This window comes from Gossypium raimondii, chromosome 13 (assembly GCF_025698545.1).
Source record: "Gossypium raimondii isolate GPD5lz chromosome 13, ASM2569854v1, whole genome shotgun sequence".
Lineage (NCBI taxonomy): Eukaryota > Viridiplantae > Streptophyta > Magnoliopsida > Malvales > Malvaceae > Gossypium > Gossypium raimondii.
Window position 1 is genome coordinate 4,229,177 of NC_068577.1, and position 26,716 is coordinate 4,255,892.

At 33.4% G+C, this 26,716-nt stretch overlaps 3 protein-coding genes and 1 pseudogene across 3 annotated transcripts; 2 read left to right on the forward strand and 2 right to left on the reverse strand.

The window, feature by feature from the left end:
- The first annotated feature begins 8,534 nt into the window (after positions 1-8,534).
- Positions 8,535-11,673, forward strand: LOC105783054 (protein TIC 21, chloroplastic). Its single transcript, XM_012608234.2, has 4 exons — positions 8,535-8,986; positions 9,344-9,601; positions 10,535-10,738; positions 11,258-11,673. Exons 1-4 carry the CDS (start codon positions 8,720-8,722, stop codon positions 11,369-11,371), a joined length of 843 nt encoding a protein of 280 aa, XP_012463688.1. The 5' UTR covers positions 8,535-8,719; the 3' UTR covers positions 11,372-11,673.
- Positions 11,674-11,789: 116 nt separating this feature from the next.
- LOC105783055 (reticulon-like protein B11) lies at positions 11,790-14,981 on the reverse strand. Its single transcript, XM_012608235.2, has 6 exons — positions 14,814-14,981; positions 14,362-14,542; positions 13,748-13,889; positions 13,580-13,649; positions 13,318-13,487; positions 11,790-12,255 (listed from the first exon to the last, which is right to left on the reverse strand). The coding sequence occupies exons 1-5, from the start codon at positions 14,878-14,880 to the stop codon at positions 13,318-13,320; spliced, it is 630 nt and encodes a 209-aa protein (XP_012463689.1). The 5' UTR covers positions 14,881-14,981; the 3' UTR covers positions 11,790-12,255.
- Positions 14,982-21,788: 6,807 nt separating this feature from the next.
- LOC105781304 (methylthioribose kinase) lies at positions 21,789-23,695 on the forward strand. The gene is made up of 6 exons (XM_052626533.1): positions 21,789-21,810; positions 21,888-22,093; positions 22,352-22,637; positions 22,833-22,874; positions 23,011-23,191; positions 23,291-23,695. The coding sequence occupies exons 1-6, from the start codon at positions 21,789-21,791 to the stop codon at positions 23,460-23,462; spliced, it is 909 nt and encodes a 302-aa protein (XP_052482493.1). The 3' UTR covers positions 23,463-23,695.
- Positions 23,696-23,823: 128 nt separating this feature from the next.
- Positions 23,824-24,651, reverse strand: LOC105781905 (uncharacterized; annotated as a pseudogene).
- Positions 24,652-26,716: the final 2,065 nt, after the last annotated feature.

Below are 26,716 nucleotides of genomic sequence, written 5' to 3' on the forward strand. Positions count from 1 at the left end.
CGATTCAGGCTGTACCAACACAGGTGCTTCCGTCAACAATTTCTTCAATCGGTCAAAACTTTGCTGGCATTTTTCTGTCCATTCAAATTTAACATCTTTCTGTAATAAACGGGTCATCGGAGAAGCTATCATAGAAAACCCTTGTACAAATCTCTGATAATATCCAACTAATCCCAAGAAACTTCTAACTTCAGATACATTCTTCGGTGGACTCCAATTGACAATGGCTGAAATTTTACTCGGATCTACCCTGATACCTTCTGCAGATACAATATGTCCAAGAAAACCTACCTCTCGAAGCCAAAATTCACATTTACTGAATTTAGCATAAAGCTTCTTTTCACGCAGAATTTGCAACACTATTCTCAAATGTTCTGCATGCTCATTTTCATCTCGAGAATAGATTAAAATATCATCAATGAAAACTACTACAAACCTGTCCAGATACGGTCTGAATATCCGGTTCATCAAATCCATGAATACTGCAGGTGCATTAGTCAACCCAAACAACATAACCAGAAACTCATAATGCCCATACCTGGTTCTGAAAGCTGTCTTTGGCACGTCTGGCTCTTTTACCCGTAACTGATAATAACCAGATCGGAGATCAATCTTTGAAAATGCTGTGGCACCTTTCAGCTGATCAAATAAGTCATCAATTCGAGGCAACGGGTACTTATTCTTTATGGTTACCTTATTGAGCTGCCGATAGTCGATACACAATCTCAAAGACCCATCTTTCTTTTTCACAAACAGAACTGGAGCACCCCAAGGTGAATGACTCAGACGAACAAAACCTCTGTCAACAAGTTCCTGTAACTGTGTCTTTAACTCTTTTAATTCTGTAGTAGCCATACGATACGGAGCTATGGAAATTGGGGCAGTTCCCGGAATCAAATCTATAGAAAATTCCACTTCTCTTTCTGGTGGCAACCCTGATAACTCTTCTGGAAACACATCAGAAAATTCACATACAACTGGTACTGCTTGTATCTTTGACTCAGATACCTTAGTATCCAACACATACGCCAAATAAACATCATACCCTTTTCTGACACACCTCCGAGTCATCATAATCGAAATCATATCGGATAATCCTTCATCGATCGATTTAACCCGAAGTAATTCTCCATTCTGGCATTTCAACACAACATATTTTTGTCTACAATTTGCTACTGCATCATGCTGAGTTAACCAATCCATGCCCAATATCACATCAAACTCATCAAAAGGCAATAACATCAAGTCAACCGGGAAACAAATACCTTTTACCATCAGTGGACAATTTTTACAAACTTTATCCACTATCACAAACTGGCCCAGGGGGTTCGAGACTTTAACCATAAATTCAGTAGGTTCAACAGACAAATTTTTAACAAATGCTAACTTTGTGCATATATATGAATGTGTAGAGCCAGGATCAATTAATGCAATAACAGTAGTATCATAGAGAGAAAATGTACCCGCAATTACATCAGGAAAGGACACCTTTTCACGAGCTCAAATAGCATATGTTTTTGCGGGTGCTCTAACATCAGATCTAGCTGCTAAATCCCTAGATGCACCTCTGTTATTCGCTCCTGCTCTTGGGTTTCTCTGCGGTCTTCCTCTGATAGGAGCATTTCCTGATCTCACACTCGTTGTCTCTTCTCTTTTAGTTATTTCAGGACAATCCCGGATAAAGTGATCGGACGCTCCACATCTAAAACAAACATTTTCACCTGCTCTACACTCTCCGGGGTGGCGTCTACCACATTGAGGACATTCCGGCCTAGGAGGTCGAAAATCTTGCTGTGCCTGGCTCGTAGTGGTTTGAGCTCTAAAACGCTCGAATCTTCTACTTCTGCTTCGGCCAGAATACCTATCTGGAAAATGTGATCCGCTACAGAGCTCCCTAGATCTCTTAGACGTAGACTGAAATGATTTACTCATTTGCCTCTTCTTTGTATCCTGCGTTCCGACTTCAACTTTGTTCTTCTCTTTTTCTTTTAATAAGTCTTCTACTTTACAGGCTCTTTCTACCAGAACAACAAACTCTCTGATTTCCAATACACCCACTGATAGTCGGATATCATCATTAAGCCCATCTTCAAATCTCTTGTACATTTTGGCTTCGGTGGATACAAATTCCCGGGCATACTTACTAAGTCTGACAAATTCGCATTCATATTCAGTCACGGACATCTTACCTTGTTTTAGCTCAAGAAACTCCTTCCTTTTCTGATCTATAAATCTCTGGCTGATGTACTTCTTTCGAAACTCCTCTTGAAAGACATCCCAAGTAACCCTCTCACTCGGTACTATAGACACGAGAGTCTTCCACAAATGATAAGCTGAATCTCTGAGAAGTGAGACCACACACTTCATACATTCTTCCGGTGTACAAGATAATTCTTCAAAAATCCTGATGGTATTCTCAAGCCAGAATTCTACTTTTTCTGCATCATCATCTTTGGTCGCCCGAAATTCTTCAGCCCCTTGCTTCCTAAACTTATCAACAGGTGGTCTCTCCCTGATAAATATACCTGTAGCTGGGGAAGCTACATGGGGAACCTGTGAATCTTGAGGGGGTGGAGGTCTTACAGCCGGATTCGTACGAACAAACTTAGCAAACCAATCATTCATGGCTTGGAAGAAGGCTTTTCTAGCTCCTCCTCCCTGTCTAACTGATGCAGATCTTTCACTAACATTAACATCTAGTGGCGCCGTCCCTTCTGCGGAAGCAGACGCATTACTTTCTACTTCATCTGTACCAGCTCGTTCAGGATCCATAACTATAAAAGAAAACATTTTAAAATCGTCAGGAGTCGTCACACTATCAAAATATATAAGTATGGCATGTATAGGTAGACTCATATTCATACTGCATATTACTGAGAACCGACTAAACCTGCTCTGATACCAATAAATGTAACACCCCTTACTCGAGACCATTTCCAGAGTCAAGCACGAGGCATTACTTAGCTTATCTTACTAATTCGGAGCTTAAAAATTTACTTTGAAAATTAATTTCACTATTTACAGCAAACCTGTCCAATCGTGCAGCACTTACTAAATTGATTATAACTCGAGCTACGGGACTCAAAATTTAATTCTGTAAATTTTCCCTGAAAATAGACTCATATATATTCCTACCATAAAATTTTTAAAATTTTTGGATTAACCAATTAGTACAGTTTATTAGTTAAAGTCTCCCCTGTTTCACCAATCGACTGCCCTGACCTCTTGTCACTAAAAATAAATTTTCTCACTATAGCATTTTCATATGAAGTTCTTACTTGTTTATACAGAAAATATACTAAATAAGGAATCTAGACATATAAACTATAACTCATAACCATTTTTATACAATTTTTCATGATTTTCTAAACTCAGAACAGGGGACTCCAAAAACAGTTCTGACCTTGTCTCACTAAAATTCACATATCTTAAAATATAAATTTCCTTTTGCTACATCGTTATTTTTCCATGAAAATAGACTCAACAATATTTAATTCCATATATCATTCGCCCTCTAATTCATTTTATATCATCCTAGGTGATTTTTCAAATTCACGTCACTGTGCTGCCTGAATTCTGTTTCTTTACAAAATTTTATCCTTTCATGATTTCCATGCATAATTTATCACCTAATCTTTCATAACAACAAACACCTTCATACTTAACCATTTTAATTACCATACACCATCAAATGCTTACACATCATTCATTAGCAAAATCATCATTACAAACATACAAAATAACTAAATCCCTATACATGTCATAACTCAAACGTGTTTTGACATAAAATACCGAGCAGTTGTGGTTGATAGTGTGGATGATCTCCGACTTCTTTAGGATCCTTGAAGTAGCTTTGCAATACTATAAGAGAAAGAGAAATAAAAGAAGTAAGCATAAAGCTTAGTAAGTTTACTAGCAAATAAATAACAACATTAAACACAAATAATTAAACTCAAGTGACAATATCTCTAGTTTACTCTTTAGTTAATCTCATTCTAGTTCTCTTGCTTATTTACTTGGAATACTTGTGTGCTTAACTTACTCATCTCTTGCTGCATCGTTGAACATCAATTGATAGTATAATAAGTTCTTAACTCTTATAACTTACCTGAGCTTGCCACTTATGCTTTAAACTGAACTTTCATGAATATGATTCGCTTATTAGCCCGTTGAGCTACATTGGAACAATAAGGATATTCGGGTCTCTTCTGATAATAACATGCCAAAGCCATGTCCCAGACATGGTCTTACATGGGATGTTCTCATCTCGGTGCCCATGCCATGTCCCAGACATGGTCTTATAGGGGACCTCTCATCTCGGTGCCAACGCCATGTCCCGGACATGGTCTTACATGGGACCTCTCATCTCGGTGCCAACGCCATGTCCCAGACATGGTCTTACATGGGACCTCTCATCTCGGTGCCAATGTCATGTCCCAGACATGGTCTTACATGGGACCTCTTTACCCAAATGTCATGGCATTTGTATCCAGTACCATCCTTATGTATCAACGGGACTTTTTAATTTTAATTCTCTATCATTTCATGCTTGGATCAACATTAAATAAATTCATAAAATAAATGCATAATTGCTGGAAAATAACAATATTAATAATAATTATTGAAATATTGTATTTATTTACTGTAAACTTACCTCGGTATCAAATATAGTCCAATTCACCAACTTAGTCTTCAACTTTATTCTTCCCATTGTCTAACCTCGAGTTTCGTTCTTCTTGATCTAAAATAGAAATTTAACTTATTTAATACTCACATTCATCAAAACTGCCCTCGACTCTAACTTTTTCAAAATTACGATTTTACCCATAAACTTTTACATAATTACATTTTTGCCCCAAGGCTCGGAAATTAAACTTCATCCCTTATTATTATGTTTTATGACATGCTGAACATTTTTCCCTTCTATGGCAACATCAAATTTTCACTCTAACATGTACTTAAGAGCATTAGGTATTTTTACCGATTATGTCGTTTTACTCGTTTTCACTTAAAATCGGCTAGCAAAAGTTGTTTAACATAATTTCTAGCTTCATATTCTATCATAAAACATCAAAATAAACACTTTTCACCTATGGGTATTTTTCCAAATAAAAACCCTAGGTTAAATTATTGCTAAAATAAGCTAAATTAAGCTACTGGGATCTCAAAAACATAAAGAACATTAAAAACGGGGCTTGGGATCACTTACTATGGAGCTTGGAAGCTTGAAAACCCTAACTATGGCTTCCCTCCTTGCTGATTTCGTTCACTATGAAGAAGATGAGCATAATTTGCCATCTTTTTCTCTTTTAATTCATTTTAATTACTAGATTACCAAATTGCCCCTAACTTAAAATTTTTCTATTTCACTTATCTCATGTCCATTTTTGTCTACCAACTTAACCAATGGTCTAATTACCATATAAGCACCTCCAATTTAAAGTTTCATAACAATTGGACACCTCTAACATGTAGAACTCAACTTTTGCACTTTTTACAATTTAGTCCTTTTGACTAAATTGATTGCCCAAACGTCGAAATTTTCGAACGAAATTTTCACGAAATCATTTTGTGAAATTGTAGACCATAAAAATATAAGAAAAATAAAATTTTCCTCATCAGATTTGTGGTCCCGAAACCACTGTTCTAATAACCTTAAATTTGGGCCATTACAGGTCGATGGTAGAATTAAAAATAAAATTGGGAACATAATGATGACATCTCAAAATAACAATTATTACAATATGAAGAACACATTTTATTGCAATACAATCAATAGCAGCAAGAAGGAAGAGAGACCAAAGTCAAACTTGTGTCGGTGAGGCAGAAGCTATCAATTCCATGAATTGAAGAACCCATTTTATTCCATTGTTATCTATCTCTCTAACACTTTCGACCTGATCAAGGAGTTCTGACTAAGCCAAAAGCGTTAATTCAATCATCGAAGTGATCTTGTAAGGTACTCTTTTTGCTTGCGTTGTCTTGAAAGGAAACCGCTTTTCTGTTTTTAGGAAAACATTCATTATTTTTAATCTGGTTTTACTTTAGTGATTCAATTACATTATTATTGTGGCGTTTTGTAAACGATTAGAGTTTTCAAGGAAAGATTTTATAAAAAAAAACTTAAGTATTTTGGAAAGCGTGGAAAATATTTAAAATAACGATTTTTAAACCAAAATACCATGCAATGATTAGAGTATTAACCAAATGTCATGCTTTAAAATAATTAAGCTAAACTACTTTATCTTAAAATTTAAACAAGAATTACTTAACAATTACAATCCGAAAATAGAATGATTAAAGAAAGCATTAATAAAACTTCAAAATAATAATAATGAAAATAAACTTGCTAATCTGAGGTTCCTCTAATGCCATCCCTGAATCTTAGTTTTATGCATTAACTGATAGGTAAAGAAAGGGGGAGTGAGCTTACAATAGCTCAATATGAGTCTAAATTATAAATCATTATATGTATAATTGTGCAAACAGTAAAGTATACAGTTCATGGCATAATAGCAAATTAAACATATTATAAGGAACATTATAAAAAATAATGCATGTTCAGTTTTTACACATGTGCAATGTAATTATAATCATAGATTCTCATCTATCCATCTTATCCGCCCTCAAGCATTGCTCAACACCCCAAAACACATATCAATAACTAACCATCCCGGATTTCCTGGTGAAGATGGTTGTTCACTTGTAATTTGTGACAATGACTTTTACTACAATAACTTACCATCCTGGTTGCTCGGTTTTGATGGGTTTTTAACTATCATCCTGGTTTAATTCGGTTTTGATGGCATTGCCACCTACTTCGTGCAATACTACTATCTTTTAGTGTGGATTTAAATTGCCACTATCTCCTACGGAACTCATCCGTCCTCCATACTTGTTTTCATATATTTATATACATGTACTTAGTATATCATGCTATTTATTATTATTTGATGCTAAATTTGATACCTTAAACTTATCATATAACATCATGTGTTCATGCGCTCATTCACATCAATTTCACATAAGTAATTAATTTTTGTGAATTAAAACAGTATTACACATACATCATCTTCATGCAAATTAACATACTTAGTTTGGCTAACACATACATAAGTAGGGTTTTCACTTACAGGGGTCAAACATATTGGTTCGCACACTTAGGGGTTCGCACCTAAGGGTCCGCACAAGTAGGGGTCATATCTAGGGGTTCGCACCTAAGGTTCGCACAAATAGTTCACACATAAGGGCTTGCACACCTATTCATGCTAGGGTTCACATATTATTCTATAGGGTTTGCATACTACTGTTCACATAAGCATGGTTCGCATAACATGGCTCGCTATTATAGCATATAAGCCGACATAATTAAACACATAAGATTTACATGTAATAACTTAGTGTTCAAATATCATGACCTAGGGTTTGCATATAAATCATAGGGGGTTCGCATGTCATAAACAATTAGGGTTTGCATTTAAAATTCTGACTCGCACGTATTGACTCACATGTAATAATATGACTCACATAGATAGTGGTTCGCATGTTATATTCTGACTCGCATGTACAACAATATAGGTTCCGCACATAAGAATCAAGGTTCGCGCGTAATAACCTAGGGTTCACATGATATTCATATAGGGTTCGTATGGATATACTAAGAGTTCGCATAAGGAATCCTATATGTTTATGCATCTGGGTTCGCAGTAAGGGGTTCGCATGCAAGGGCTCGCACATACAGGGGTTCACATACAAAAGGGTTTTCTCATACAAATTAAGGAGGGTTCGCATACATGGGTTTTTGCATGCAAGGGGGTTTGCACACTGCCTCATATACAGGCTCTCCCTAGGTTCGCCTATACTAGTTCTCTACTTCCTAGTATTTTCAATTATACACAAATATTTAGGTTTAGATCTGACACCTAATTTTGAAAACACAAAAAACTTAATTGGAAAAAAAAGGTTGATTTTGAAAACTTTTGAATCCAAATGCTTGAAATTTGATTTGGTAAGAAAAGAACTTGAGGGTGTTTTTCTTGAAATTTTGTTAGGTAAAAATTCCAAGGTTTGAATAAAATTATCTATTGATAACGTTTTCTTTCCCTGGTTGAATTAGGTTTTAAAAATTCATGTTGAATTGGGACTTATTTTAAAACAATGACTAAATTAAAAAAGTAGTTTTTGGCTAGGCTAATTTGAAAATTTGGCACTTTTGTATGGTAAAAATAAGGAAATAAAAATATTTTGGTTGAATGCACACAAGGGATTTCAAATGTAAGACATAAAGATAAGCTAAAGTTTTACCACTGAATCAACAAACTCATTCTTATCATTTTTTAACATAAACAAATTTTAAAACATTCTAATTCCCTTACACTATATTTTTAAAAAAAAATTGCAATCTAAATGTTATTCTATTTCTTTTGGGCCCATGTGGCCATTTTCTATCCATTGTAGTCTAATACTGTCAAATGCACCAAAATTTCACCGACCAATATATTTATTACAAATATTTTGCTTCATGGGTTTTGCAGTTGTGGTTCAACGGAAGAATTTATTATGGTTTGGGCGACTTGAAATGATTATTTTTAAGGAAAATTAGAGGGTACTCAATTTAGCTTAAATAAAATGAAAGTTTCTTAAAAATTGAATAACGAAGTTGAAAATCACTGCTACGCTCTAACTCCAAGTCCGACGCACCAATTCGGTCCCCGAAATCATGCAAACGCTACTGCTCCCGGCTACTCGCTCCGGTATATGTGCGGTGGCGGTGGGTCCCCTCCGACCACCGCTCACTCTCTCTCCTCCAAATTTTCTCACTTCAATCAAAACTCGGAAACCAAAACCTCCGTTGTCCCCTTTCGCATCCTACGACCCTCTTAATGTTCTAAGATCTACGCTTTTTTCGCCCAAAGTCTCTTCGTCCTCAGTTTCACCCAGTTTTACCTCCTCTAATGATGATACTGACAAGGCGAAGCTTGCTCAGGTTCCCCCCACCCTTCACTCTCCTTTTCTTATTCTCAGATTTTACCCTTTTAACTGTTACTTTTTTTTATTTGATTTGAATTGTTTGGTGCTGAAGTTTCAACTTTATTGGATTGGGTTTCTGCTCTTTGGTTCAACTTGTTCAGTTTTTTTTTTTTTTATATAATATCTTTTGGGTAAGGCTAAAGAAATGCAACCGGTAACTGGCATTGTTCATGTAATCAGTAACATCAAAATACAGATTAGAACTAGAAGATATGTTGTGGGCTAATTTTGGATTGTTTAATGGGGTTTTAATGTTAGTGTAAATGAAGGTTTGTTTGAGGAGTTATTAGGATTTTGAATGGAAATGGTGCAGGTTTCGAAGAGGCTAGAGAACACGTCGAGGTACTTTAAGCGATTGGGCAATTTAGGGTTTTGGGGACAGTTAGTGTGCACTTTGGTATCAGCGGTGATACTCTCATTTTCTGTTGTTATTACTGGGAAAATCACATCGCCGGCTACTTTTTATGCTACCGCCAGTGGAATCGTGGCTGCTTTCATATCGGTTTTCTGGTCATTTGGGTATATTCGGCTTTCAGAGAAACTCAAGAGAACTGCTAATGATCCTTCAAAGGTAGGTAGAAGTTGTGATTTTGTTAATGGTTTAAACTGTTTGACGTGTTATCAACTTGAAACGCATTGTGCTTATTGTATATTTGTTCTTATATTTAAGTCCTAGCTCCTAGGGGTTAGGAGAAACACACACACACACATATAGATATCTGAATTTTTATCTGTGTTGCCTGTAATCTTCTTTTGTTATCATGTCTTATTGTTTAGTATGAATGTTGGACATGAACCTGATTGTTTATGCGGTATATATATATTCAGTTAGGTTTGAATGATCAATTAAGGACGGAATACTGAGAGTTGGAGAGCAATCGTTCCTATATTCTTTAAGTTAATTATCATTTCATATTTGAAGTAAATGAATTAGCCCACTTCAAAGCAATTAAACTGGATGCTTATAGTCATTTCTTTCTCATATTTAGTATATGCTTAATCTAGTTTGTCGAATCTAAACTTAGGAACTTTATCGACTTACCTGGATGAAAAGGGTGACGTTTTATATTGTTGGTGTTGCCATTTTTCTTGAGTAAACCAAAGATTCTACTGCAAGTTAACAAATGATTTGTTGAAGTGCAATACAACTTAAACAAATAATAGTTCACTTCTTTTCTTGTTTCCTCATGCTTCATTTTTTATAATTGAACAGAGGTTTTGCTAGGCGTCATTAGAAACATAGAGTGTACAAGGATTGGCATGAAGATGAAGGTTTTTATTTCCTGGTTTCTGTCACCATATTATTTCCCTTGAATTACAGTTGTAGTGGTCTATTTGAGTTTGGTCTAGATTGAGCCACTTATTGCGTGTACTGCTTTTGTGGTTGGAAGATTATACGGTTTGGTATATAATGCCCAAATTCAGGGCTTATTTGAGCTTTTGGTTAAGTTTTGTTGCCTCATTCAATTTCTTATAAATCCTAATCTTCCCCTTGGATTTTCAGGCTCCTCCTCGAGCTGATGTTGTGAAAAGCTTGAAAAATGGCATAGTTCTGAATCTCCTCGGAATGGGTGCTGCTATTCTTGGCATGCAAGCTACAGTGGGCTTACTGGTAGCCAAGGCTCTTACTTCTTCCACCAATCCATATTATCAAGGAATTTCTCCTGGCTATAGTCCAGTTCTCGCATTGGATGTATTCTTGGTGCAGGTACTTAATCTAATTTGAGCCTTCCAATCGATTTATCAATAATGTTTAACAGAATTACTCGTGTTTGAGAAATCGAGGCTGTAGTCACTGCATTAGTTCGACCCTCTACGCACCTCCCTCTTCTAGGAAGAAAGAAAATGGTAATTGAAAGAAAGAGGAGCCTGACCCATGAAAAATATGAAATTCCCGGTTTTCAGTTACCAGTCAGCATCCAAGAGGACCTGCAAGCAATCTGTATCTAGTTTTGTATAATGAGCGACATACAATAGGCCTTTCGAATTTATATTAATCAATTGCAGATGCCTTGAAGAACATAGTTCGCTGTATGCATGGCTTTAAAGTTTGCTTTCCTCTATGCTACATTTTCGGTCTGATATTAAAATTCATGGTTTTGCAGACCCGGAAACAGTTATACGTGTCCGGTTACTATTCTTGTACACTATTCCTGATAAAAGAGAAACTTATAATGAGAAAGAGTCTTGGTTATTGCATATTCTTATGAATCTCGTGCTCATGCAGGCATCTGGTAACACTATCCTATCTCATTTTCTGGGGCTTGTATTCTCGCTGGAACTGTTGCGCTCGGTGACATTACCTCAGTCAGACGGTATTCCGATACCCAAGGTTGCATAAATTGTGCTGTTGGTAAAACATCATGAACTTGAAGCTTCTGCTGGAACATGATTTGTAGTCATAGTTGTTCAAATGTAGAATAGTTAAATTCCATCTTTCAAGCCGTTTGACAAGTAATTTCAATTGTATGATCTCAGAACTGTTTTACAAGTTTCCTTTTGCTCTAAATACATTGTACAGCATGTGGCAATGATTTAGTCATAGGTTGTTTTTTTCATTGGGAAAGGAAAATATTCTTTATTGATTTGAGTTAGTGGTCAACTACAAACCACCATTTAAGGGTGATCAAATCCTGAAGCTTATAGTGTTTCGCCTCTTATTTTTCAATGCATAATTGATCCTAAAGACAAGTATACACATTTGTATCAAAGCTTCGAATGACGTAGGAAGGAAGAAAAGAAAGCCTCTGGAAAACAGATTTACCTGAAACCAATTTCTTATTGTATGAAAACAAATGAATATACCATCAGCCCTGGAAATTCACCCAAAAACGCAGGGGTTTATCATGCAATACAAAAACGACAAACTTTGGAATTTAGGATGATACAGATTCCTGTATACGTCTATTACATAAATAGTTCTCTCCTAGTAAAAAAAAAAAGCACCACACTAGTACTCTACATCTCCTTTCAGACAGGGATGATAAAAAGCTCATATAGAAAGAAAATCATAAATGTATAAACTGCAGGCCAAAGACTTAATCAAGAATATAGAGATCCCCACAAGGGGAAAAGTAATATATGGTTGAATCTTCTCCTGAAAGTAAAAAAACTTATCAAGGTTATCCCTGCTCCCAATGATTTGCTAACTCAAATAGTTGAATCAATAGCTTCACATCTTGAAAACCAAATTCTAAGCCCCTGGTCACATTTCACCTGAATACCCTGCATAAAATAAGTGCATATGCTTCAGGGAGCAACAGAGAAGCAACAACTGAATCCAAACAAGACGGTTTGGCTTCAACAATTTGACATTTTGTTCTCAACTAATTATATCTGACGCTTGTTAAATTATTCAATGTTGAATCAATGGAAGTACATGATTCTCACTCTCTGCACACAGCACGTAGATCACAGAAGCACATCCGATCATTAGACTGAAGAAACCATTCAGAACTTACCAATTTACCTACAAAACGACTCCTGGTTAAATGTTTTGGTCACATTAATTTTATAATCTCATCCCAGCTAGCCTCAAAAGCGGGCCTGTTAGAGGCATATAGTTCGCTATCACCAAGTCATGGTTTGATCAAAGCTCTGTCAGATAGGTTTTTTTTTCCAAATGGCTAAACCGATTTTTCGGCTAAGTTTGCTCAAGGTGACATTACAGCTTTTATCATAAAGGGATCACATCCCAAACCGATATATAACATTTATAAATTTTAAGATTAGAATAATTATATTCTACACCTAAAAACTTGTATGGAACACATGATATTTGGAAAATGGCCTGTTTTCCTGAACACAGTTCAGTACAAAGCAGATTCTTGTATCGAAAATAGACTAGAATCTCTTTGCTTAATCCATGCTCATACTCATTCCGTAAAAAACAAAATTTATAGCAGGAGGAAGATATCAAGGCAAGTCATGAGCCCCCAAATGCTACAACAAAATATAATCTTAAATTGGAACAGAGTAATATAATCTAGATAGCATGCCATGCTTGAATGATGAACATCAGAGAATCATTAAATCCTTAATAAACAAGGGATAATTCTCTGATTTGGCCATCAAGTAACTTCTCCAGGAACATTGGTTGTTGAATACACATTTATTGGTTGCATAAATATGTATTTATGAGGTAAAAGCAATTCCTTGCAACACAGGTTAATTGATTGCCTAACTCAAATTAATGCAAACCAAACAATGTAGAATAGGCTTGCATCTTAGTCATGTAGGCTAAACTCTAAAGTGATATAATCAGAAGACACAGAAAAACAAACTTACCTACTGCATCTTCTTTTCTTTCTTAGAGGGCAATGGAAGCTTCCTTAATACTGTTTCATCGATTTTCCTGTACTGCGTCTGTATGATTTTGTTTGTTACAGAAAGCTTTTCATCAATGTGGTGTTGATACTTATCATATAACACGGGAACTGATAGACTAAGAATAACCCCTGCAGAACATACCAAGTGAAATAAGCATGTATGAATAAAATTAAAGGACTCATCACAGTTATAGAAATGAATAGGATCTAATAAGACTCACCAATATAGATCACAGTGAGGAAGCTAAAGAAACTACCAATGAAAGAAACAAACCACAAGGCAACACCAACCTGAGATGCATACACATAAGGCAAAGATATCTTAAAGTTTTAGTGTTTTACATCAAACCAATGGAAAATGCACTTATATAGAAAAGTTAGACCTTAACCTTCAAAAGAAGTTTCAAATTTCTGCCAAGGGTAATGTCATGCGCAATCGACAATGCAATATTGACCCACACTTGTAACTCATCAGCAATCTTCCCAGCAGTCCTCTCAGAGATCTCCAAATTAGGAAGTGGCGGCAAAGGTCTGTATCAGACAGCAGAATGACTTTCCGCATTAAACCCAAATCATAACATACTGTAACTTCCAATTTTCCCCTTTATAAAAAGGATTTCCTCTAATAAATCCTCTCATTAAAAAAGGGTACTAACAAAGCTAGTTCTTTATCCAGGGTACACAAAGCAATGGAATGCATAGAAAGGATGATGATAAGGGTACAAGTCTAGTATTGTCCCCAATCAGGGTTTCGTCTCTGAGTGCCTTGAAATATTTGAACAGTCGGAACCATGTGTAAAATGAAGAGTTAGCTTATGCTCTGACTCAACCCCATGACTTATCGTGTATAGGCCATTGTTGGGGTACCACTTGAACATGGTTCCGCCTGTTCAGGCAGTAGGAACTGCTCCCACCCTGTGAACCCGTCAGGCTCTTGGCAGAGTAGGGAGATAAAAACCTGTTACGAGGGTACACCCTGCAACAGGTCTAAAATGTGAAATACCTGTTGAGAAGTGAAGCAGATTTGGCCCAGAAGAAGAGAATAACAACAAGGAGTAACAATACATTGGCCACGAAAGACAAGATACTATAACCAGCTAATTCAAAGAGGCACCAAAACGTGGTTGCTGAGGCTAGCATCACAACTCCCCCACACCATTTTCTCCATAACAGCACATCAGCAACTACAAACAAAACATGCCATAAAAAAAATATTAAAACCCCAACAACCCAAAATAAATCAGAATCATGTAAACTTCCTTTTTAAGGCGCTGTTGAAACAATACAATTAACCTATTTTTTTTAGTACTCTGACCGAAAACATTAGTAATCGGGAAAAAAAAGCCCGGGAAAGGTCAAATTAAAGGAATGATGGTAGAAGCGTAAATGGAAATGAAATAGATGTATCCGAAAAAGAAATGAACAAGGTGGTGCATAGGGAGAGAGAGATGAGACCTAAGCCGCCGCCAAAAGCTTGATGAACTGATATGCGAGGAGTAGGGACGGAATCTCCCATGGCCATGGGGCGATGGCTGTTTTCGTCTCTTCCGCAATTTGATTTCGACAGACTTTGGAACCAAAATGGGCTTTTTATTTTCTCTTCTTGTTCACCTACGCCTTCTTTACCTCAATCAAGGTGAGCTTATTTTCGATAAGGTAAAGCTGGAAATAATTTTAATTATTAACTTTAGAAAAACTGAATATAAAAAATTATCATTTTAATTTTTTATAATTTCTTTTAAAAATTATAAAAATAATTTTATATTTTGATGTGGGCTTTAATAATCATTAACTGCTTTTAAGGTGTTTGGTAAATCATTGAAAATTTTTTCAATATTTTTTTTTTCTAATTGTATTTGATAACTATATTGACTTAATATAAAATTTTCAAGAAATAAATGTTAAATATGACATGATTTTATTTTTTAAAACCTTATTTTTGAATTCTTATTAAACCTGATTATGGATCCGGTTTGAGTCGGGCCAATGCAGAATTTTAAGTTCGCTTTCTAGGCCTAGGATTGGTCTAGCCTGAAAAATGAGTTTAAAATTTTGTCTAAGCTCGACCCATGTTAAAAATGCTAAACCCGAGTCCGATCGTAATTTTTTTAAGATTATTTTTATATATAAAAAAATTTTAAAAATAAAACACATCATAAACACAAAATATTAAAATAAATGTTTCCCAACAAATTGAAAATATAAAAATATATAGAGAGAGAGACATGTGATTTGGGCCGGATTTAGGTCAAAAAATTCCACACAAGGCTTGGCCCGTTTAGAAAATGAGTATTATTTTTTTATTCAAGCCCATTTTTTGAGTCTATATTTTTACCTAAACTCTCCCACTTTTCGGATGAGCCCTCGGGCTTGGACGGGTGACCCAATCCATGATCAAGTTCAATTCTCGTTTTAGTAAAAATTAAAATATTCAAATTATTATCTTTAGCTTTTATCCAAAACTAGTCAAAGTAAAATAAACAATACCATATTAATAAGATCAAAATTTTGAATTAATAAATATTTAAAATCAAGATTTGCTAGTATTAAACAAAATAACTATAACTATATTCAGTGCTTAACTTTTATTAATATATCACAATTTTATCATATGTAATTCTAGTATTAAAATTCAATACTATTTGAACCAAAAAAAAAATCAATACTTAATTTTTTTAAGTTTATCATGCCTCCCTTTATAAATATATATAAATATATATTAAACATAATTATAACATTTTTGTTAGTACATAATAGAGTTGTCTATGGGTCGGATCGGACACGAACAAAATTTTACGCTCGATTGATAGGCTCAGGCTCAACCCAACCCAAAAAACGGGCTTAAATTTTTACCCAAGCCTACCTCGGATAAAAAAGCTAAAATTTGGGCCTGGCCCGGCCGTATTAATTTTTTTATTTTTACTTTTTATATAAAAAATTAAAAATATATATCATACACAAAATATATTAAAAATATTAAAATAAATGTTTCCAAACAAATTAAAAATACATTAAAAAGTCTCTATACTTAAATATAACACGAAGATAAGTGTAACTTAACAAGCAAATACCTATAATACAGTAGAAAAATTAACAATAAAACAAGTGTTATATAATATTCAAACATTAACAATAAAATAGTAGCAATTCAAACCCATTTTTCGAACTTATATTTTTGTTCAAATTCTCTTATTTTTCAGACGGAACTTTGGACCGAGCCGACTAACCTGGCAGATGGAAAACTCTAGTACGCAACGGTACATAAATCGAGTATTGTTGTCTTTAAATGTGATTAGAAGTTGATCCATAAAGAGTTTAACAATGCCTCTTGAAGTTGGTTTAGAGCAAAGCCATTGTATGTTTAGGTCTTGGGTTCGACCAATTGTGCGCTCTCTAGGGACACATCATACGTTGGTGTTTTTTAGTGATCATAATTTTGCTTTATATGACTATACATGGGGTGATTTAAATATAGAATAAATTTGAAAGAAAACTCACATATAATATTTGGGTAAATGGTTAATATGTAGTGGGCAAATTATATCATTAGTTATCAATTTTTATTTTAGTCACTTAATTAAAAAAAAAGTTATATAGTTTAGTCATTGAATTATTCAAAAGTTTTCATTTAAGTTATTGGGTTGTTAAAATTAATGTTATATGGCTTTCTCTGTTCGCCTAGCGTGCATCAATCGAAAACTCTATTATAGTTGAAGTTTTTTTTTCCATGAAACAACTTTGAACATCATGAATATGCAAATCAAAATTCAAACAACTTTTTCTTCTAATCTCTAACATTGACCGTCAAATCGACTTGGATCTAAAGTATATTCTTCTACTCGTCGATGAGTACTAATCTACCATTTCGATCGTCGAATCGTCACTTGGAGCTCGCTGCATAGTGACTTAAATATAAAAGCTTTTGAATAGTTCAATGACTTAAATAAAAATTTAGGTTTTGTACAACCAATAAAATCATGCCACTTAAGTATTTTTTTTTTACATGTCAACCCTTCATCTCCTTTCTAGGCTAATCCATTTGGCTTTTCCACTTATAACCACTATCGGATTCTTCCAAGCAAGAAAAAGAATCATTTTTTTTTACTGCAATTCATGGAAGATAAAGAGAAGTCCTCTTAACTCAGATTTTTTTTTAAGGTAAATCAAGATCTAAAATTTATTATTAAAAGTAAAATAAATGAAAACTGAAGAACAAGTAGTTCAAGAGCTAAGAGACGAGAATTGAATCTCCCAAAGTTAAACTTGCTACACAGATAAGAAAGCAACTAAACTTGAGTTAAACTGAAGATAACTGCTTAAATTTTACTCCCCCGGATGAAGTAATTTCATTGGTGGATTCCACAAAGACATTACTGAAAGTTCAGCATTAACCGATAAGACTCCTCTTGCAGTCCAAAAATTGAATTTCTTACTTGGAATAACCTTTAATTAAGAGAATAAATATGTTTTATTGTGTCCAAATTTATTGGTAATAATATCAATGTCAATCAAGCTAAAATATCACTTTTTAGGTTATTATTACTTAAAAGAATATGAAATATAATTTTATAAAAATATATAAAGCCTCAAATATTTTGAATTTTATACAAAAATTCACAATATATAATATATAAATAATTTTTAGATTTTATAAATTTATAAAATATATAAATATATAAAAGAACTAAAAGCACATCTACAATGAATCTACACATTTGGTTGTCCAGATGCATTTGAATTTGGAACAATCTATCTATGTTCATTCTTGATGTAAAAACTTTTAAATATTTTTTATTAATTTATATATTTTAAATGTTCATATATATATATTAATTTAAAATAATAATACCTTGATATTTTAAATAAAAATTAAAAACATATAAACTTACTAAAAAAATTGCATCTAGAATGAATATGGATAAATGTGTCTAGATTTAAATGTATCTGGACTAAATTTTGTCCAGGTTCATTCTTGATGTGAAAGATATACTTTTTATTAATTTATACATTTTTAAAGATTCTTTTAATTTATATATGCCACATGGCATACTAAGAGATTGCCGCGTGTCACCATCTGATTGATAGCTGTGCCACGTATGCACAAACTAACAGTGTTAGTGCGGAGGTACCAACCTGGTTGATGAAATACAAGTTTAGATACCAACTAGATCCAAAAAAAAAAGCTCAAGTACCAACTAGGTAATTTTTGACAAGCTTAGGGGACAAACAACACATTAGCCCTTGGGTAAACTACAAATATAGTCATCCAATTATGCCTCTGGTTCTACTTTGGTAACACAAATATTAATTTTTTCGATTTAGTCACTTAACTTTTCGAAATTGAATATTTTAGTTGCTCTCTTGCTAGTTGTCGTTAGATGAGTGATAGAAAGTTAACATATGCCTTTTTTTATTGGCCTAATAACCAATTTAGCACTCAAATATTTACACATTATATCAATTTGACTCTAAATCTAAAAAATTCAACAAACTTAGCCTCAATGTTTACAAAATTTGTCATTTTAGTTTGAATTCTAGAATTCAATAAATCTAACCATCAACATTTATAAAATTTATCGATTTAATTATAATTCTAAAATTTCAAGAAAAAGGAAATATATATATATTTTAAAATCATTCTTTAAATATTCCTTAACGTACCTCCAAGACACATTGAACAATAAGAGTATTTAACACCATTCATACTGTGCTCATTTTAACTAATGTCACATTTGTGAATAGGTAAAAAAATCAAGTGAAGTGTCATATTTAATATCACATCAATTAATTTTTTTCTAAAAATAACAACTTTTAAACTATATTACAAAACAATTATTTTGATTTTTTTATTATTTTAAAAATATATAGAGATTTAATATTCGAGAAGAAAAAACAATGTAACGAAAAATCTTTCATGAAATGAAAACTTTGATTTTTTTTTCACATTGTTTTTTTATTGGCTTGAAAATGTCATTACTAACTTCCAAACTTGAGGTAATCTGAGTACGTCGTTCAAACGAACAAAGTCCCAGAAAATATAATATAGGAATTGAAAATACAAATTAAACCGAATAAAAGGAGATAACTTTGTCAATTCCATGTTTCATAGGGATGCCTAACTTCATCTTTATCTGATACCTATCATTTTATTTTGTGTTCATTTCTTTCTGAACCATCTGAGATATATGCATATATATATATATATACACACATATTTTTATTTTGTATTTTTTTATATTTTATATTTTAAAATTATTTTTATAAATTTTTATCTATAAATGAAATTTCTTAATATTTTCCTCTCTTTTTTGAAACTTTTAGAATTGGAACTAAAGTGAAAAATTTTGTAAATATTTAGGGCTAAATTTGCTGAATTTTGTAGATTTGGAATCAAATTGATAGAATATGTAAACATTGGAGGACTAAATTTATTATTAGGTCAATACAAAAAGGCTCATGCTAGCTTGTCATGACTCATCTAACCACAACTAATGGGAGTAGGGGTGAAGCTAGAAATTTTTTTTAAGGGGGTTGAAATTAAATTGTAATTTTTACGATAGCAAAAATACAATTTCACTATTTTAATAATCTATATCTTTATAATTTTTATATTTTTAAGGGGCTAAAGTACAATTTTACCTTTATAAATTTAAATTTTTAAAAATTTTAAAGGGCCTAAATGAAAAAAATTCCATTTTAGGGGGGGGGGCGGGGCTCCTGCCATCCCCCAATTTCGCCTCTGAATAAGAGAGTGAATAAAATATTTAACTTTAAAAAGTTGAATGAATAAAATGAAAAAAATTAATAATTAGATGACCAAAATGGAATTGAAGGCATAGTTTGGTGACTATTTTAGTAATTTTTACCCTAGAATATTTATGTATGATGACCTCAACTTTGTCTTTTTGGTGCCTGCTTCTTTGGCTTGAATATATGAACTTTAAATATTTTGATTAATATAATTATAATAGGAGGAAAATATAAAAGAGATTATTAAAGAAAATGGTCCAAAAATACCAATTCTGTAATGCTTGCACATGAACCCTAAACATTTCCAGCTTCATTTCACACATACACGTAAAAATTAATTCTAGTTAAGTTGAATATTTTTAAAATTTTTTATGTTATTTCGAGTTTGAATTATTTTATATCTAATGCAATTTTAAAATAATAATACATGTGTGAATATTTATAATTAAATTTTAATTAGTATAGTCTGAAGTCAACTGAAATTTAGAATATATTTAACCTTAAGAGAAATGATTGTATGAAACTGTGATTCCACGTCATCCCTATTATTTTTCAATAGGAGAATGACAAATCAGATTTTTTTCTCTTGATTTTTAACATTTTTAGTTGAATTTGAATTTTTTCAGGAGGAAAAAGTTGAAAATCAGGAGAAACAAATCTGATTTATTATTCTCCTATTAGAAAGGGGTAGGGATGGTGTGGAATCACAGTTTCATATAATCTCTTCTCTTAAACTTTATTAAGGGATTTTGTTCATAAATTCAAATAAACATTTACATTAATTTTCTGAGTACAATTATAGTAAAAAATAAAACATATATGAATAATTATAACTAATATTTTGTTTTTTTGAAAGGAATCATAACTAATATTAAATAATACAAAACATAATCAAATTATCTCAAAAACTAGGAACGAAACCATACAATATTTTAGAGGGAGTGAAAATTAAATTGTAATTTTTTACGATAGAAAAAATACAATTTCACTATTTTAATAGAATATATCTTTATAATTTTTAAAAGATTAAATTAAATTTTAATATTTTCAGAGAGGGTCAAAGTACAATTTTACCTTTATTCATTTAAATTTTTAAAAATTTTAAAAAAACCATATAAAAAAATTTTATTTTGAGGAGTCGGGCCCCACCAGCCCCCTAATTTCCCCAGTGGATAGAACTCATAAATACAGAGACAAAACTACAAATTTTAAGAAAATTATAATAAGCAAAGGTAAAAATATTTTGTTAAAAGAGTTAAAATTAAATTACTAAATCGAGAAATTAAAATAAAATTTTCATGAATCAAGTGTAAAAGGAAAAAAACTTAAATTAACTAAATAATTATTACTATGAGCTATTTAACCTACTTTTTTTGTCTTAAATTCAATAAATCTAAAAGACAATACGAAAACAATTGTATAAAATAGAGATATTATTTATTTTCAATAATTTAATACTACATTAAAATTTAATTTTTTCGGAAAAAAATTAAAATTTTAAGATAAAAATATCGATACGACATTAAATCATTGAAATAAACATAAAAAACACATGATAAAATTCCAATTTTAGTATGATTCTTTGATTAATATAATTTAAAGATAAAAGAGAACAAAAGTGATTATGGAAGACAACAGTGGAAGAATCTAAGGTGTGAAGCATGCATATGACTCGAAAACATGTCCAAGTTCATTACCGACGGTAAAACCAAGTACTACAAAAATGCCTTTATATATATATATCTTCACCAGTTTCCCCGATGCAAACCAAACAGTAAGCTACTGTTTCATTTTCAGACCAAACAGTGAAGCAAATCGGTCCCATTTCAACGAAATCACTCATTGAGTACATAGAAAAGACGCCGTCTTTGTTGTCGGAGATCGGAAACAGGCACGACGATGTGACGATAAAGGAAGCCGGAGATGGCAACCTTAATTTCGTCTACATCGTCGTTGCCACTTGTGCTTCTTTTATCATCCAACAGGTTTCACTCTTTTCTTTTTCTTCCATTTTCAATTTAAAGAAATGAAAATTGTCACCACAGCGGATCAGTAAAGTACTACTCTCATTCCTTTGGGTTGCACTGCAGTTGCATAATGATTGTAATATAAATTAGTTTATGGTAGGAAAATTTTATATAAAAATTGAATCTAGTTTTGGTTGAAATGGAATATTTTGGTGAGAAAAAGTATTAGTATTTTAGGGGTCGACGTGTTATAATTTTTTTTTAAAAATATTATAGGCACTTACATATGAACGATGTATTGGAGAATCTTTGTCAATGATAATAGAAGGAGAATATTTTGAAGCAGTAACATCAAAAGAACATGGTGGGTTATGCCGTGAATATGTTCCTCAACTTGATCACTTGGACCGTACCATTGGAATGCAATGTTCAGAGCCTCCCCATATAATCCTGAGAAAAGGGTTGATTACTGCAATTGAATATCGATTTTTATCTGAGCATATGTTCGAATACATGGTCGACTCTCTTCTTTATAGGCCAACCACTGAGGACAAATGTGCAGGTAACTTATTCATATGCCTTGAGCTGCACTTCCAGATATTCAAACTCACGCCACAACACATAAATAAGTGCATTCTTTAGAATGAATACTTGGAAAAAAGATGCATGATTTTCAGCTATGTCAGTTTAGCTCTATTATTGATGATGGGTTTGGAGATATGATACTAATGCAGCTGCGGTCAATGTTTTTGTGCAGTGGCTGAATGTTGTGGGAATGTGGAACTCTGTAGGCTCAGTGAGGAAATTGTTTTCTCTGATCCATATCTTTACTTACACAGACATATGAATTTACCTTGCATATAGCTTTGTTTACAGGCTGCAAAGCATGATTTATAGACACTACATAAGCATGGCTGAATTTCATATTGCAATGCAGATATACAAAGAGTGGAGATTGAAGAGAATTGAGCAAACATGGGATCTTTTCCACCAAAAACTCAACAAGGATGAGTCAGGGAAGGCTTATCTTCCAGCAATATATAACCTTATCCAAGAGGAATATATGAAGGAATTGTTCCATGACACACTTGGTTTTGGTATTGCTAAGATGATAAGGTGACAGATAACAAAAGGGTTTCCACCACTTCATCCCCATGTGAAAAAGTAAATGAAATTCAATACTAGCTTGGATAATTTTGTGTTTAAAATTTGTAGGAGAATTGGTGGTGTTGACCATGTTGAGGACTTTGAATCAATCAGAGAAGGTAGCATAAGAGCAGATAGTGAGGCAAAGGCACTTGAATTAGCCAACTCTCATCTCAAGGAGAAGCAACAATTCTTGGCCATTGGTGAAGTTATATCACCCATCATGCAAGTCCAATCATGATGGAAATCACCTGAAAATTGATATCGGTTCCCCAAGTAAAAATCTTCAAATACATTTGTAGATATATATATACACAGTGAGTGAGTAATGTGTGTATATATATACCTCAAAACTGATATTGGTTCCCTCAAAAAAACTTCAAATATGTATGTATAATCGTTGAACTACTGTATTGTCCGCATTTAGCAATCCTTTGTGCTAAATAAATGGAAAGTTTTCCATGATTGCTTTGAGCCTTTGAGAAAATACTAAATACAATGAAAATGGTGCTAAAAACCCAATGGAACGTTTTTGAGAAGTACAAATACAACTTTCATTATATTTTACCATTTTTAGAAGGATCAATAAACAATTTAACCATTTTCAGGCCAAGGCTAATTATGCAAGTAGCTAATTCTTTATTAACCTTAGAATCAGATTATATTTAGGACAATTTATGAGAAGGTGATATATAATACAATAGTAAATGAAGTCATTTAATTGCCATACTTGGCCTTATAATCACTCCACAGTTGATCAACAGTTTTTTTCCCAACAGTTCAACAAAATACCCAGCATTATACCCGCTTCTCATCTTCTTATTAAGCTCTGCAACGAACCCATTTCTCAGACCATCATAATACTCCAGAAACCTAGCTGTAACATCGGACCTTTGGTCCCATCTATCACCGTGCCCTGGCTGCACCCAATGGCTCGGAATATAATTAGCCTTTAGCCTCACGAAATCTGCTATCCCTTCGATCAACCGGACAGAGGTTTGCCCGTTCCCATCCCACTGCCAAATATGCGTCATTTTATGATAAAGCACACCATTGAATTCCCTTCTCAGGTCGCCTTTGTATGTTCCCAGGTAATTGGCGTTAACGTGGATTTGGTTGTTGTTAGCAAAGGCTACCCCGTCGCCGTTTTCGATGAACAGTGTTACTTTCAGGACGTTTTTTTCTGTCGGATGGGTTGTTTTGTTGGAAGACGTTCCAGATGAAATTTGAGGCGTCAGCCATAGTTTGTAGGCTGTTTTGGGCGCCGATTTCTATTTTGAAACGAACGCAGCCGTCGCTGTTGCTGGTGTTGCCGTTGACGGCATAATCGACAGCACCGGTGCATTGCATGGCTGCAAGAAATAATAGCAGGCAGGAGAAAAACAAAGCGTCAGCCATGGTTGTTTTGCTAACTTATAAAAGGAAATTCTTTCGACCAGAAATGTAAATGACCTGAGAAAGACGGTGAGATAATGAAATGAGAGCACTTTTTTAGTGGATTGAATGAAAAATTTTGTTACTTTGTTTTGTCTTCATATTTTAGGAGAAAACCTTAGAGAAAATCTTTTTTAGAGTTTAGGGGAAAAATGAGTAATCTAATTTGACGAGTATTAGAGGTTGTAAACTTATTTAATTAATAGTTAAGGTGTTGAATTACCTCTTAGATATAAGGAGATTGAACTACATAAAAATATCGAGTTTTCATTACTTTTTTATTTTGTTCAGTCATCAGTGCTTGAATTAGTTGGCACTACTCAAGTTTATTTGCAAATATTGATTTAGTTCTTTTAATTGGTATCAAAGTCTACCACTCAACACATTTAATAGATTTCTTGATGTTGATATTTGCTTGCAATGGAAAGTTTATCAGTATCTCGTCCCCTTACCCTCAATAGTGCAAACTATGCCTATTGAAAGGCAAGAATGATGAATTTCATAAAGTTACTTGACAAAAAGGCTTAGAGATTTTTCTAGATGAGAGCGTCCAATCACTGAAATTGATGGAATCAAGACACTTAAGGTATAGAATTGGCTCAGACCAAAGAAGAGGAAAAGCTTATCAATGCTAACTTAAAATTTCTCTATGCAATTTTATGTGGAGTAGATGTTCAAGAATTCAAGTGAATCTCCAAATGTACTGTTACCATTGAAGTCTGGGATATCCTTGAAACAGCTCATGAAGGTATTAATACTGTGAAACAATCAAAGCTACATATGCTTACAACAAAGTTTGAACTTTGAAGATGAAAGAGAATGAGACAATTGGTGAGTTTTATACCAAATTTTATGAATTATCTAACAACGCTTTCACCTTTGGAGATAGTACTCAAATTCAAAACTAGTAAAAAAGGTTATTCGATCCTTGCTTAAAAGATTCAGTATAAAATAACAGCCTTCAAGGAAACCAAAAACATTGATGCTATGCATATTAATGAGTTGATTAGGTCTTTAGAAACCTTTGGGATCAATTTGGATGAAGCTAAAAGGAACAAGATTAAAGGAGAAAATAGCTTAGCATTACAAGTTACTGAAGCAGTTATCATATCACTATAATAGAAGAGCTACAGGAATAGGTAGTTCTTTTGACTCAGAACTTCAACAAGGTATTTAAGAAGCATTCTAGAAGATGCTAGAAGTTTGAAACCTTCAAGGATGCTCAAAAAGAGAAGGCCAAAAAAGTTGTCAAACGAAGAAGTAGTCAAAGGATAAGAAGAAAGGGATTCAATGTCACAAATGTCATGGTTTCAGGCATTTTCAGGCAGAGTGTGCAAACACTTAAAAAAAGAGAAGTCTTTGTATGTCACATGTATTAGAGAGTAGAGTAGGGAGCTGTTAGTTAGTTTTGAATCTGGTAAATGCAGTTGCACAATTTGTTATAGAGCAGTTGTTCAAAACTCTATATATACGTTCCTCATGTGTACAGAAAAGATAAGTGTGAAATATAAGAAATTCTTTGTTATCATCTTTGTTTTCTTTTAGTTAGATTTATCCTTTTCTACCTAGATCCTTACATGGTATCATTCGCTGGTTGATTCTGAATTCTTGGATGTCATGGCTTCCGCTGATTCTATTTTTGGTGAGCTTGTTTCTGCTACGTTTGCTGGAGATCGTGTCACTACTGCTTTTCCTAAGCATGAGGTGGTCAAGCTTGATGATGGCACCTATCTTTAATGGCATAAACAGGTGAAATTAATTGTTGATGGATATGGACTTACTGGTTTTCTAGATAGTACTTTACCTCCGCCATCAAGGTTTATTCAACTGCCCGATGGAACTCATACCTCGAATCCAGCAGCTCTGATGTTCACACAGCAAGATCGCCTGTAAGGATCTAGGTAGAAAATGATAAATCTAACTAAAAGAAAACAAAGATGATAACAAAGAATTTATTATATTCCACACTTATCTTTTCTGTACACATGAGGAACGTATATATAGAGTTTTGAACAACTGCTCTATAACAAACTGAGCAACTGCATTTACCAGATTCAAAAC

Coding starts and splice junctions, on each gene's coding strand:
- LOC105783055 (XM_012608235.2), bottom strand. CDS start 14,880: ATGGCCATGGGAGATTCCGTCCCTACTCCTCGCATATCAGTTCATCAA. Junction 14,543..14,813: donor AGCTTTTGGCGGCGGCTTAG/GTCTCATCTCTC, acceptor TTTTGTTTGTAG/TTGCTGATGTGCTGTTATGG. Junction 13,650..13,747: donor ATTTGAAACTTCTTTTGAAG/GTTAAGGTCTAA, acceptor TATGCATCTCAG/GTTGGTGTTGCCTTGTGGTT.
- LOC105783054 (XM_012608234.2), top strand. CDS start 8,720: ATGCAAACGCTACTGCTCCCGGCTACTCGCTCCGGTATATGTGCGGTG. Junction 9,602..10,534: donor CTGCTAATGATCCTTCAAAG/GTAGGTAGAAGT, acceptor TTGGATTTTCAG/GCTCCTCCTCGAGCTGATGT. Junction 10,739..11,257: donor TGGATGTATTCTTGGTGCAG/GTACTTAATCTA, acceptor GTGCTCATGCAG/GCATCTGGTAACACTATCCT.
- LOC105781304 (XM_052626533.1), top strand. CDS start 21,789: ATGTCCAAGTTCATTACCGACG. Junction 22,638..22,832: donor CACTGAGGACAAATGTGCAG/GTAACTTATTCA, acceptor GTTTTTGTGCAG/TGGCTGAATGTTGTGGGAAT. Junction 22,875..23,010: donor GGAACTCTGTAGGCTCAGTG/AGGAAATTGTTT, acceptor ATATTGCAATGC/AGATATACAAAGAGTGGAGA.